At 43.5% G+C, this 13519-nt stretch overlaps 1 protein-coding gene across 1 annotated transcript in view; it reads left to right on the forward strand.

Annotated features, from left to right (window-relative positions):
- LOC5564573 (agrin) overlaps positions 1 to 13008 on the forward strand; it is a 339321-nt gene extending 326313 nt beyond the window's left edge. Inside the window, exons 2-6 of the mRNA XM_021841118.1 lie at positions 2477 to 2894; positions 2959 to 3049; positions 3108 to 3430; positions 11227 to 11418; positions 11479 to 13008. Coding sequence (XP_021696810.1) covers positions 2477 to 2894; positions 2959 to 3049; positions 3108 to 3430; positions 11227 to 11418; positions 11479 to 12022 — 1568 coding nt within the window. The 3' untranslated portion in view covers positions 12023 to 13008. The remainder of the gene's footprint in view (positions 1 to 2476; positions 2895 to 2958; positions 3050 to 3107; positions 3431 to 11226; positions 11419 to 11478) is intronic.
- Positions 13009 to 13519: the final 511 nt, after the last annotated feature.

Consider the following 13519-nt stretch of genomic DNA (forward strand, 5'->3'; position numbering starts at 1 on the left):
ACATCCAAGTTTTGGTATAATTCTAAGAAGCATTCAAGATAGAATGCATGCTAAACTGCTTGTTGCAATATCATAAGTAATGATCAGAGAAATCCATAGAGGTCTCTCAAAACAAAAAAAAACTACTTGGATCTACTATCTGGAATTCTCCAAAAAAAAAAAATCTTGTAAGATTTTCTCGAGATAGCTTTTACAAGAACTTCTGCACGACTTCTCAAAAATCTTGTGAAAATCTGTAGAATCGCAATAATTTAAGGATTAAGTCCTGGAAAATCCGAGAAGGGATGTGTGGTGAAATTAAGATCAACTCAAAAAGGGATTGACAACGCTTGAAGGAATTCTGGCATTACCAAATGAAATTCATCATACCGTTTTGACTTATATTCCGAACACTTAAGGCCTACAGTGACTTCAAATGCATCTCATTGGCAGACATGAGGTGATATTTGTGAAAATTTTATTTTTTCCGCAAAGTCTAACTGTTAGCTGTTGGCTGTGCCATTAAAATTGTTTATTTAAACTTGTTTAGTATTATTTAACCGTTAAAGTGTGGAACAACATTTCGTTTCAAATGCCGAACACTGTGTTCATTCTGTCGCATATTCCGAACACCTTGATTCAAATTTCGAACAGCATGAATAAATCGTTTTCAAACAAGTAATTTCACAAATAAATTTATTTGAGCTAGTTTTACTAGTCTTGAACTAGATAATCATCACTTCTTCCAAGGTATAAAATATATTGGATGACGTTAAAACTGAATTGCAATTGATCGCCTTTTCCTTGTAGTTTGATGAGATATTTCAGCGAAACATTTCAACCAAATCGCCATACAAAAACCGAGTGTTCGGAATTTGAGTCTGTTCGGAATTTGAGACAAAACGGTACAATTTCCATAATTCTTCTTTCTGGCGCTATGTCCCAACTGGGATACAGGCTGCTTCTCAGTTATGAAATGAAACTTTTCTTTGCCAAATTACCAGTTTTACATGTGTATATAGTGTTACAGGAACGGTAGGCTATGTCCTTGAGAAGTCAAGAATATTTCTTTTACAAAAAAAAATCCACCGCCGGTGAGATGCTAACCAACAACACTCAACTTGATCTTACTGAATAGCTGCTTGTTTACCGATACAGCTATCTTGCCCCTAAAAAATTTCCACTGTATCACCTTTAAATGGTACTTTCCCTTAATCAAGTCGTACCAACTGTCCTCAATCATCCATATAAAATCGCAATCTAGGCTACTAGAACAGCACAATTCCTGGACCACAAACCGCAGATCCATCCTCCATCCCATGGCTCTGACACGTGACAACGATCGTTTGCCGAAGGGGTCCTGTCAACTGGGTGTTGCAACAGTTCGAGGTCAGTAGAGTGACATTGTTCCTCACGACAACAGAATGGAACACGACGTTCGCTTGGGATCCATTCCCCCGGGCTTTCTTCTCTAAGTCGAGCTCACCGAGGAGATAGGCTCTGTGACAGCTTTTGTGTGGGCTGGGCTGAACCCCGACACTACCCGATCATTGATGCTTAACAAAATTGTAACATCTTTTTTATAACAGAATTCGTTAAAAATTTAGCTGGCAATATACAAAAGGTGCGTTGTTGGTTCTAATCCGGTTCAAAAACGGTCGAGGATCGTTTCGCAAAGAAAATTTTCTTGACTCCTATCGCATGGAGTATCTTCGTGCTTGTCAATAGACAATAAAGCTCTCAGCTAATAACTGTAGAAGTGTTCATAAGAAAAGCTGAGCAGATAGCTTTGTCCCAGTTGGGACGTAACGGCAGAAAGAAAAAAAATGTTAAAATGAAAAAAATAGTCAAATTTATTTGAAACTTATTCTTTGAGTGGAAACGAATTTGAAGAAATCATAATTTTCACTTAAATGTGTCCATTTAATCCAATTGCAAAGTTCATGTAATGTCTGGATCTTCGGTAGTTGTTAGAACTTCCTGGTTAGCTGGAAATACGATAAAGCACAATTAAATGGATATGATTGGGTTATATTTTTTTTATGCGTTTCTGATCGGGTATACAACGGAATGGCACTGCTCTCACAGGTCTAGTCTAAAAGTACACAATAAAGAACAATCAGAATCCGATCCGATCCGGAGAAATGAGGTTGGTGATCGTGGGTGGGTCTTTCGGTGTCTTTCGATCACCGACAAAATAGTTTGTTGGCTTAGGCGATGGACGCAATCGGGTCATTTGCAATTTAACGGTCCTCTAATGTGACAGAGCGGCGCGAGATCAAAGTTTCCGCAAGATTGAAAATGCGGTTCAATAAACTCAATAAAACCGCGCGAATTTAATCAGAGCACGTTGGTCTCGTTAGCGGCTGCGGGACGGGAAAGCAAAATCAGGTTGACGCGATCGTGCGGCGTTTGCGGTGTTTGTTCTGAACGAAAGCTATTTGAATATCAAGCATCGGGTGATTTACTGATTTCTATTCTTTCGCTTTATTTGCAGAAGCCAGTCCGGCCCAAGTGGACCCAGAAGCCTCCGCCCGCCAGAGCAAAGCCGTATCCACACACTGTCCGCGATCATGTCCGCCGACGACGACTCCTGCGGAACCGGTTTGCGGAACGGACGGGCTGATCTACGCGAACATTTGCGAGATGAAGAAGAAGACCTGTACCAAGAACGCACCTAACAGCGTAAAAGAGGACAACGCAGGATGTGAACGGGCAAAGGGTTCCCCGTGTAGTCATCGGTGTCCAACGGAGAAGGATTTGGTGTGCGGAACCGACGGCAGGACCTATCTGAACCGCTGCATGCTGCGAGTGCAGGCCTGCCGAGTAGGAACAGCTGCGGTTTCTCTGGCCCATGTGGGACCTTGCGCCAACGGAAGCATCATCCGGGAGTCATGTCCAGTCGACTGCAACAGGCATATCATCAACTAGAGTTTGTGGGTTGGACCGGGATATTAATAGCCAATTTTATTATTTTAGTGCCCCTCAAGATGGACCGGTTTGTGCCTCTGACGGAAACGTGTACAACTCCACTTGTCAGATGAAGTTGATCACTTGTGGACAGGGAGTCGTAAGTTTTCCGATAGCTATAACTAGTTGAACTGCTTGATAAAACTTTACTTCTCCAGGTACGAACAAGCCGGAAGCACTGCCAGAGCACCCGAAACTGCCGGGAGTCTTGCTGGAGAGTGGCCCGACCCACCTGCGGATCCGACGGTCGTCTGTATGCCAGCGCCTGTAAGATGCGATCGTCCAACTGCGGTAAGCACGTTTTCGAGGTCCCAATTTCGTTCTGTATGTCCCAGGAACGTGCCGGAGGAAGCTCGGTTGCTGCGACCAACAAGATCGAAGATTGCCCGACCGATTGCGCCCGGGAAGCTCAGCAAATGATCTGCGGAAGTGACGGCAACGTGTATACGTCGATGTGCGAACTGAAGATGCTGAACTGCGGGTGAGTATTTTTTGAAGGGATTTTGAGGTCTACCGTATACGAGTCAATTTGTCCTTTTTTGCGTTCTTCAGTAGTACATAACATTTATTTCCTATATTTATATCTATTTTTTTTGTGTTAGACAACCCATTAATTTAGTTTATTTAGTAAACATCTAACAGATAACACTGAAACAACAATTTCACGCCATGACCGCATCTCTCCATTCTCGGTTCTGCCACACGCTCGGCAAATCGATGCGCATTTGATTAGCCCACCTTGCTCACTGCGTTCCTCGCATTTTTTTACCAACCAGATCCGAAGCGAACACCAACGCCACACACAACGCCAAAGATTGTCTTAAGCACCTGACGTCGAAGGCTCCAAGTGCTTGCAGGTCCTCCTCGAGCATCACGTTCCATGCCCGTAAAGGACTACCGGCCTTATGAGCGTTTTGTATATGGTACATTTTGTGCGGGTGTGAATCTTTTTTGACCGCAGCTTCTTGTGGAGGGCACAATAGGCTCGATCCACTGATGATGCGCCTACGTATTTCACGACTAACGTTATTGTCAGCCGTCAGCAAGGATCCAAGGTAGACGATCTCGTCGAGCACCTCGAACGTATCCTCTATCGTAACACTGCTACCTAGGCGAGCCCTGTCGCGCTCGGCCCCACTTTGTCTTGGACGCATTCACAACCAGTCCAAGTTTTGCTGCCTCACGTTTCAGGCGGTTGTACAGATCTGCCACCTTTTGGAATGTTCTGCCGACAATGTCTATATCATCCGCTAATCAAACAAATTGACTGGATCTCGCAAAAATCGTACCCAGGCTGCTAAGCCTTGCTCTTCGCATAACACCTTCTAGCGGAATACTTAACAACAAGCACGAAAGTCCATCACCTTGTCGTAGTCTCCGGCGGGATTTAAACAAACTTGATAACTTCCCACGAACTCGTTTATTACAGGTGACAGACGACGAAAGATGATCTGGGATAACACTTTGTAGGCCACATTTAGGATGGTGTTCGCTCGAAAGTTCGCACAATCTAACTTGTCGCCTTTCTTGTATATTAGCCTCCTCCAGTAGCTGTTCTGTTTCCCAGATTGTGCCTATCAGTCAATACGGACAAATTGCCAGCCTCTCCGGGCCCATCTTTATGAGTTCAGCTCCGATACCATCCTTACCAGCAGCTTTTTTGTTCTTAAGCTGGTGAATATCATCCTTAACCTCCCTCAAAGTGGGGACTGGTTGGTTTCCATCGCACGCAGTACTGACGAAGGCATTTCCTCCGTTGTCCCGTCCTTCATTGCCTGAGCTCTCAGCGCCATTCAGGTGCTCGTCGAAGTGCTGCTTCTACCTTTCGATCACCTCACGCTCGTCCGTCAAAATGCTCCCGACCTTATCCCTGCACATCTCTGCTCGCGGCACGAAGCCGTTGCGGTATGCGTTGAGCTTCTGTTAGAACTTACGTGTTTCTTAAGACCGGTACAGATGTTCCATCTCCTCACACTACGTCTCCTCCAGGCGGCGTTTTTTCTCCCGAAAACGGCGGGTCTGCTGTAACCGTTTCTGTCTATAGCGTTCCACGTTCTGTCCTGCTCCTTGCTGCAGCATAAACGCCCGCGCTGCATTCTTCTCCTCCAGAATCTGCCTACATTCCTCGTCAAATCAATCGTTCCGTCGAATCCATCCCACGTATCCAACGTTGCTCTCAGCTGCATTGTTGATGGCTGCTTCTAATGTTCTCCAGCAGTCCTTAAGAAGGGCTTCATCCAGCTCACCCTCTCTTCCGCTAATGCAGCCTCGAGGTGCTACGCGTACGCAATTGCGACATCCGGTTGCATAAGCCGCTCTAGGTCATATCGGGGTGACCGTCGGTATCGTACGTTGTGAACGACGGAGAGTTTTTGCCGCAGTTCAACCATCACCAGATAGTGGTCAGAGTCGATGTTAGTGCCACGATAGGTTCTGACGCCGATAGTGTCGGAGAAGTGCCGTCCATCAATCAGAACGTGGTCGATTTGTAATTTTGTCTGCTGTAGTGATCTCCAGGTGTATCGGTATGGAAGGCTGTGCTGGAAGTAGGTGATACGAATGGCCATATTCTTGAAGGCGGCGAAATAAGTTAGTCCCCGGCCTTTTCGTTCGTCAGCCGGTGGGTGCTGAACTTTCAAATAGTCGGTCTGAATTCCTCCGCCTGGCCAACCTGAGCGTTTAGATCTCCTATGATGATTTTGACGTCGTGGCTTGGGCAGCTGTCGTACTCGCGTTCAAGCTGCGCGTAAAAAGCGTCTTTATTATCATGGCTATGCACGTTTATTATGCTGAAGTTGAAGAATCGGCCATAGAGCCTCAAGTAGCACATTTTCTCATTGATCGACCACCATCGGATCAAGCGTCTCTGCATATCACCCATCACTATAAAAGCTGTTCCCAGCTCGTGTGTGTTGCCGCAGCTCTGGTAGATCGTATGGTTATTTCTAAACGTCCGCACCATTGATCCCTTCCAACACACTTCCTGCAACGCAACGCTAGGAATCTGAATCCGCGGTCCTTCAGCACGTCGGCGAATATGCGTGTGCTCCCGATTAAGTTGAGAGATTTACAGTTCCTCGTACCGAGCTTCCAATTGCTAGTTACTTTACGTCGCTGTGGTCTTCGCCGATTGTCCCGGTTCGTATTTTCTCGTTGAATATTCGTTGCTTGATTTTTTACGGCTGGCTTGCAGGGCCTGACGCCAACCCCCTAGATTTCCGGAGAACCATAGTGAGCAGTTTAGCTTAGAGTCCTTCTCTGGCACTCGGACGATGATCAGCCGCCGCTGACATGGAGAACAGACGCTGTTGTGTGCCGCTCCTAACATGGAGTACAGACGCTCTAGGTTTGCAGAAGCAAAAGTAAACCCCCCTTGCCTGTCTGCATACGACCAGAGTTCCCACCGGGGTTGGTTACCCGATCTTCCCTAAGGTTACTCGTACCCCGGACAGTACCGCGAGGAAGTAGGGATAGGAATTGCTGGGCAAGAAGCTAAAGACCACACAAAGGGGTCGATTTTATTCCTGCAGGTACGCAAGATACCAATGATACGCCATGCCCAGCCATTTACCGTGCCTGTGGAGAGTGCACTGTATTCTAAAAATATGAGATTAGTTTCTACACCATCAATATCATCATCATCATTACTCATTCTTCATACCTCATTTCTCTTCATCATTCCTCACTCCTCATATCTCACTAATCACTCTTTATTCCTCACTTCTCACTCTCTATTCCTCACTCCTTAATTCTCTCTCCTCACTCGTCCTTTTTCATAGTTATCTTTCCTCATTCCACAATTCTCATTTTTCACTCCTCATTCCACACTTCTCACTCCTCATGCCTCATTCTTCATTTCCCTTTTCTCACTTCTCACTCCTCATTCCTCGTCCCTAATTCCTCATTATTTACTCCTTATTCCTCATGCCTCTTTCCTCACTCCCTATTCCTCACTCCTCATTCCGCAGTCCTCACTTCTCACTCCTCATTCCTTACTTCTAATTCCTCACACCTCACCCCTTACGCATCATTCCTCTTTCCTCAATACATAATACTCATTCCTCACTCCACATTTCTTACTTCTCATGCTTCACTCCTAATAATTCTTCACTTTGTTTTCCTTACTCATAATTCCTTATTCCTCTTTTTCACTCCTTTTTTATTATTCCACACTCCTCACTGCTCACTCTTCATTCCACACTTCTGATTCCTCATTCCTCAATCCACACTCCTCATTTCTCATTCCTCACTTCTCATTACTCATTTCTCATTTCTCACTCTTAAGTCCTCTGTCTTCATCCATCACTCCTCATTCCTCACTTCTTTCTCTTCATTTATCATTCCTCTCTTCCCACTCCTCATTTCTCGTTCCACATTCCTCATTATTTACCCCTTATTACTCATTGTTGGGGCAGGTTCGCGGTTTCCGTTGGAATTGCAACGGTGGCTAAAACGGTCACTTCCTGTAGCGTAGTCACAATACTCGGCGGGAGCGGCGCTACCGGCTACTTCACCATAAAAGCTCACGGAGTTGTCGCTAACTTCCGCCAGGAGTCTTCTTCTAGTCGAATGGAAACTATTTGCACTTGGAATTTCACTTTATTCACTTCAAACTTAATTGGATACAATTGGGGAATACTTTATGCTTTGGAAGCTCAATTTGGAATAATTTTATTTCTGCGATTTTAACTTTAAGAAACTTAGCTAGCTACTACAACTGATAAATCAAATTCTATGCTACTCATTTCTAGTACTACTACTATCGTCTAGCACTCAATTGCAGTACTAGAGCAGGTTTGTTCGGCGCGAATCTATAAAACTGGTTGGGAACTATTTGAGTACAAACACTCATTTTTCTTTCTTTATTCTTCACTCCTGACTTCAAATTAATAATTCCTTAATTCTCATTTTTCACTCCTCACTCCTCATTTCTTAGGCAACTTCCACAAATTATGTAACGCTCTAGGGGAAGGGGGAAGTAGGCTCAATCATTACGGCTCATTCAAAAATTTGAAATTTTTCATAAGAAAAGTATTAGGGGAGAGGGGGTCAAAAATTTCCAATTTTTGTGTTACGTAATAAATGGATGCTGCTTTACGTTTCATTCTTCACTTCTCACTCCTTACTCTTCACTTCTCACTTCTGATTCCTCATTTCTCATTCTTCTCTCCTCATTCCTCATTCCTCACTTCACTTCTCATTCTTCATTTCTCACTCCTCATCCCTTAATCATCATCCCTCCTGATTCCTCATTTACCCTCTCAGGGGATTGCTTTATCTTATCGGGGGAATTGCTTAACCCTCTCGGGGAACTATTTGAGCCTCTCGGGGGAATTGCTTTACCCTCTCGGGGGAATTACTTTTCCCTCTCGGGAGAATTGATTTACTGTCTCAGGGAAGTTCATGCATTGCCTTGATGTATTTTCCCGCATTACCAATCATAACATAACATAACTTAACGAACATAAATTTACTTTTTACAGCAACAAAACCAAATCTTAAAAATACAAACATAGTAAACTCTGAACTCTATCAAACAATGAACCGAATGTCAACAACCATTTCTAACACACAATTTCATCCGTATAGACCAATCCAATTGCCTGCATGCAATGTTGACAAAATTTTTCTTTGTTTAAGTAGATGAAAAAAACGAATTTAGTACTAAACCATTTAATTCCACTAGAGTTTGTATCCTTTGACAGGTACGCGTATTTCGACCTCAACTGTAAGGCCGCCTTCAGTCTCGTGTACTAGATTCGAATTTACTTATTATACGCATCCTGTTTAACTCCGAACTCAGCAGGGTAATTCCTCTGTAATTGTCACACTCCAGTATGTGCCCTTTCTATAAGATTGGACATATGAGGCCATCCAACAAGCCGGTGGACATTTCTTCTTCCTTCCATACCTTCAGAAGTAGGGGAACTGGGGGTAAAATGAACACCCTAAGCAATGTTCATGTTTTCTTGCTTATGAAGCTGTCAGATTCTTTTTCAATTGCTTAGAATTGAAGAAGAATGTTTATGCAATGCAACAAGTTGAAAAAATTGTGATGGAATTAGAATTTTATCAACATTATTATAATTTTGAAAATTTCTTTCCACAGAGTCAATGTTCCATACATGTGGGTAAAATGAACATGTAACGGGGGTAATATGAACATATACTTGGGGGTAAAATGAACATACAATGGGGGTAATATGAACATATACTGGGGGTAAAATGAACATGTAGTGGGGGTAAAATGAACACCTTTGAAATTGAACGGGTTGCGGCATGATGCTCAGCATCTGGTGCATGTTCAATGCATATCTCACGGACAATCCGGAATCGATGGAACGTTTAGCCGCGACCATTTGGATGGCTGTCCATGTATGTCTTTGTATTTTCTCCGGAAAACTCTCGGCATCTGAAATAAAATCTAGTAGTATTCACCCTGCAATGGTGTTCATATTACCCCCATCTCGAGTGGTTCATTTTACCCCCAAAGAATCAACATCTTCAAATCATTTGTTCTACGAAATTAGAACATAATAATACTTTCAATTTCCGTCTACTTATCATAAATACTTTAAAGATATGATGTGCGTGCTACGCAGTCAAATAGATTCTTGATGGTTTTAGTCATAAAAACCTTAAATTCCAGGAGTGAAAATTTACATCATATGAGAAAACGGAGAGGCGTACTTTGTTTTTGTATACTTTTCCAGCTTGTGACAGTTCTAGATCGCGCTAGAGTTGTCAGAATAGTTCCTTAGTCTGAGGATTCAGGATGGTGCAATGTTTTGCATAGATATATAGCATAATTACCGTAAAACACAAACCTGTTTATTTTACCCCCCCTGTTCATTTTACCCACAGTTCCCCTACTCGGTGGATCGACTGATAAAGCTGCTCACTTCCGTGCTTGAGAAGCTCAACTGGGATCGCGCCACAGCCTTACAGTTCTTCAGCTCGCTGATAACCTTTTTGACCTATGGTCGTTAGGTCCACACCTTGACCGCAATTATCAATGTTCATGCTGTTTCTTGCTACATTTCTATTTTCACCGTTCAACAATTGCTGATAGTACTTCTTCCGCCTGGCACCGCTGTTTTATCGGTAACAAATTCCCCTTCTTGATCAGTGCACATGGCGGGCACTAATGCGGTATTGTGCCGCGTGCCAATGACCTTTGCATAAAATCTTCGCATATCGTTCCGGTTCATGCTATCTTGAGCTTCAGATACCACACTTTTTACGTGATGTCCTTCGGCTCTCGCTGCCCTGTAACACATACGGCTTCTGGCGACATTCTGCACGTCTGTCACTCTTTGGCACTCTTTATCGAACCATTCGAATCGTCTTCGTCGTTTTCCAGTGCCAATCACTTCCAGCGCTGTTGTTGTCATAACTTCGTGGATAGGGTCCTAGGTTGCTGACATTACCAGATATGTTGACCCTTCCCAAGTGCTCGTCTACCTGCTGGCGGTACTGTGCTGCTGATGAGGTCATCAGTCGACAAGTGTTTGGTATTGAAAAGCGTTTTGTTAGTTCTGGAACTCGTGACGCTGGATAACCGCGCCCGAATTTTAGCTACAACGAGATAATGATTCGAGTCGATATAAGTACCTCGAAAGTTCCTGACATCCATGACAGCTGAGAACTGTCGCCCATCCACTAACACTTGGTATATTTGGGAGCAGGCATCGCTACTCGGGTGTCGCCAGGTGTGTTTGCGGATATTCTTGCGTGCGAAGTAGGTACTGCTGATTGCCATCTCTCTAGCAGCAGCGATTGTTACAAGCTGCAGAGCATTATATTTGGTAACATACATTGGTAAGCTACTAAGTATAGGCGGTGAAATCAATGAGGCAGTTTTCGTTCAAAAACTGGTGAGCGCTGAACTGTCCTATGATCAGTTCAAATTCTTCCTCCTGGTCAACCTGAGCGTTCGATAACTATTTTGACGTCATGATTTTGGGTAACTGTCATATTATTGTGCCAGATACGCGTAAAAAGCGTCCTTATCGTCAGGGTCGCTTGCCAGGTCTGGGCTGCGCACGTACTTCATCAAAATTTGGAAGGCATAGGTCCTAAAAAGAATCTGAAAGAGATTATTAGTGTTTAGGAGTGTTGTAGAAGCACTGAAAAGTACTTTTTATATATGTACTGCTGAGAAGTACTGCTTCATTGCTTAAGGTAGTATCAAAACTACAGTAAGCAGAAAGATTTTATTTACGCACATCACGCCAGAGTACGATGCGCACTGATTCAAACCATCCTTCGTTTCAGACAACGCAAGAAGATCCAGGTCGTGGGAATCGACCGCTGCAAGCAGAAGTTGAGCCGTTGCAAGTCCATCCCAGCCTGCAAGCACCACAGCAAGAACAGTGCCTCGATGTTCGGAGACCAGAAGGATCTGCTCTGCGGTACCGACTCGCGAACCTACAACAATGAATGTGAACTGGCGAGAGCTACCTGCCTGTAAGTGAAGTTCAGTTTATCTAGCGACTAATTCTACATAATCACCGTTTTCTTTTTCAGACGTGGAGTTCAACTGGCTCACATCGGAGCCTGCACACAGCTGAAGACCAAAACCGATCTCGTCGACTGCTCGAGCTGCACCTACGAAGAAGATCAAGTCGGCCCAATCTGCGGCTCTGACGGAAACACCTACCGGTCACGTTGCGAACTGAAGCAGAAGACTTGCGGACTCCGAGTTGTACCAGTTTCGCTCAAAAATTGTGCTACTACTGCTCACTGTGAAGCCAACTGCGAAAGTGAACCCACCAGCTATATCTGCGGATCGGACAACAAACTCTACCCGAACGAGTGCTTCATGCGGAAGGAGAACTGCGGCAAACACATGTTCATCGTACCGATGAAGCGTTGCCTGGCGGCCTTCACCTTCAAGGGCTGCTCACGGATTTGCCCGCAGGAGTTCGAACCGGTCTGCGGCACAGACGGCAAAACCTACTCCAATGACTGCTTCCTGAGCATCGAAAACTGCCGATCGCGATCAGTTCACAAGAAACACGACGGACCCTGCGGAAGGCCCGAAGAACCGTCGCACAACTATCTTTACTAAAACCACAAACACATGCCAACAAATCAGTTTCTAAGGCCACTTTTTTCCCAGTCCCGCCTTTCCTTCTCTTGTTCATTGCCACAAGCTGTCCTTATCTTGTATTTGTAGTTTTAAGGCTGTTTAGAAAGTAGTTATCCCGTACTGTTGTACTAAAGTTTTAGAACAGTCGGTCATAAGCTTTGACCTTCAAGGTTATAAAAAACAACTGCCAGAATGAAACAAAAAGAAACGTACTGAAAAAACAAGACTTGAACCACCCATTTTCGACGCACTTTTCCTGGTAAAATTTACACTTTTTTCTATCGAAAGTCTAATTTTTTACAAGCCCTTCCCCTACTAGTAGACTGTTTTTAACGAACGAACAAATTTTAGACAAACACGTGAGAAACAATCACCGGAAGCGCGGAAGTCACGCCCCGCCCTTTTGTAGTTCGTATTTAGTTCAAATGAGTAAGATTTAGCGCTTAAGTCAATCGTGTATAGAAACAAACTCTGAAACAAAAAGAAATCGAAAACCTCTTTTTTGTTTTTAACTTACTCCGTTAGTAGTCAAACGAAACGCCCACCAAGGGCAACTAAATTATTGCAAACTGTAATTTATTACCGCGGAGAGAGAGAGAGAGGAAACCGAACGGATGAATCACGCACACAGCTTTTGAGATTAGGAGCGGAAGGCTCGCTCGCTCGGAAGAACGTCATAACTTATTGAAAAAAAGAAAATCTTTTTACAAAGAATACTAGAATAAAAACACGTACCCTTTCTTTAATGTTTAAAAGAATATAACTGCAGTAGTACACCGTGTTACGAGAAGAGGTGCGAAGTGAAGCAAAGAAACGCTGACAAACCAATTTGTGCTGGGGAATCGAAGGCATCGAAATCGATTCGAAGAGAGCCAATCGCGCGCGCAGAGAACGAGTTCGCTTTTTCTGATGTAGAATTATGAATTATGCTGAAATTGCAAAATAAACGAAACGTAAAATACAAAGGGTCTAATGTGTGTTGTTTGAAAGAAATTTCATGCTAAAACCTACGTTAAACAGATAAATCGACATAATGGCTTATCTGCATTCATCGATTTCTCTTCATCGTTGCACGCTTTTCATTATTGCAGAAAACTGATCTACTTTTCGAAACATGTTTGCCTGGATTAGGGTGAAGAACAACTAAATCTTGTTATGGTTGTGAAATATTACTGATTTATTTAATTAAGCGAAGTAATTAGCGAAAAAGAGGATCGATGAAAAGAAATCGCTCATGTTAGTTAAACTCTTATAAAGAAGAAGAATCGGAATGTGATAGTTTTCATTTAGAAGTGCGGGATTACGCATAAAAGTGCTGGAATCTATTGGATCGATTTGGTGTCTTAAACGCACTTATTCAGCATTTGAAGGCGAATAAGTTCGATGATGACACCAAATCAATCAGACTAAATCCCGTACTTTTACTTACGATTGCCCCCAAGTCTAGTTTCCAATGCAACTTACAATACTCATTTC

This window comes from Aedes aegypti, chromosome 2, assembly GCF_002204515.2.
Source record: "Aedes aegypti strain LVP_AGWG chromosome 2, AaegL5.0 Primary Assembly, whole genome shotgun sequence".
In the NCBI taxonomy this organism is placed as follows: Eukaryota; Metazoa; Arthropoda; class Insecta; order Diptera; family Culicidae; genus Aedes; species Aedes aegypti.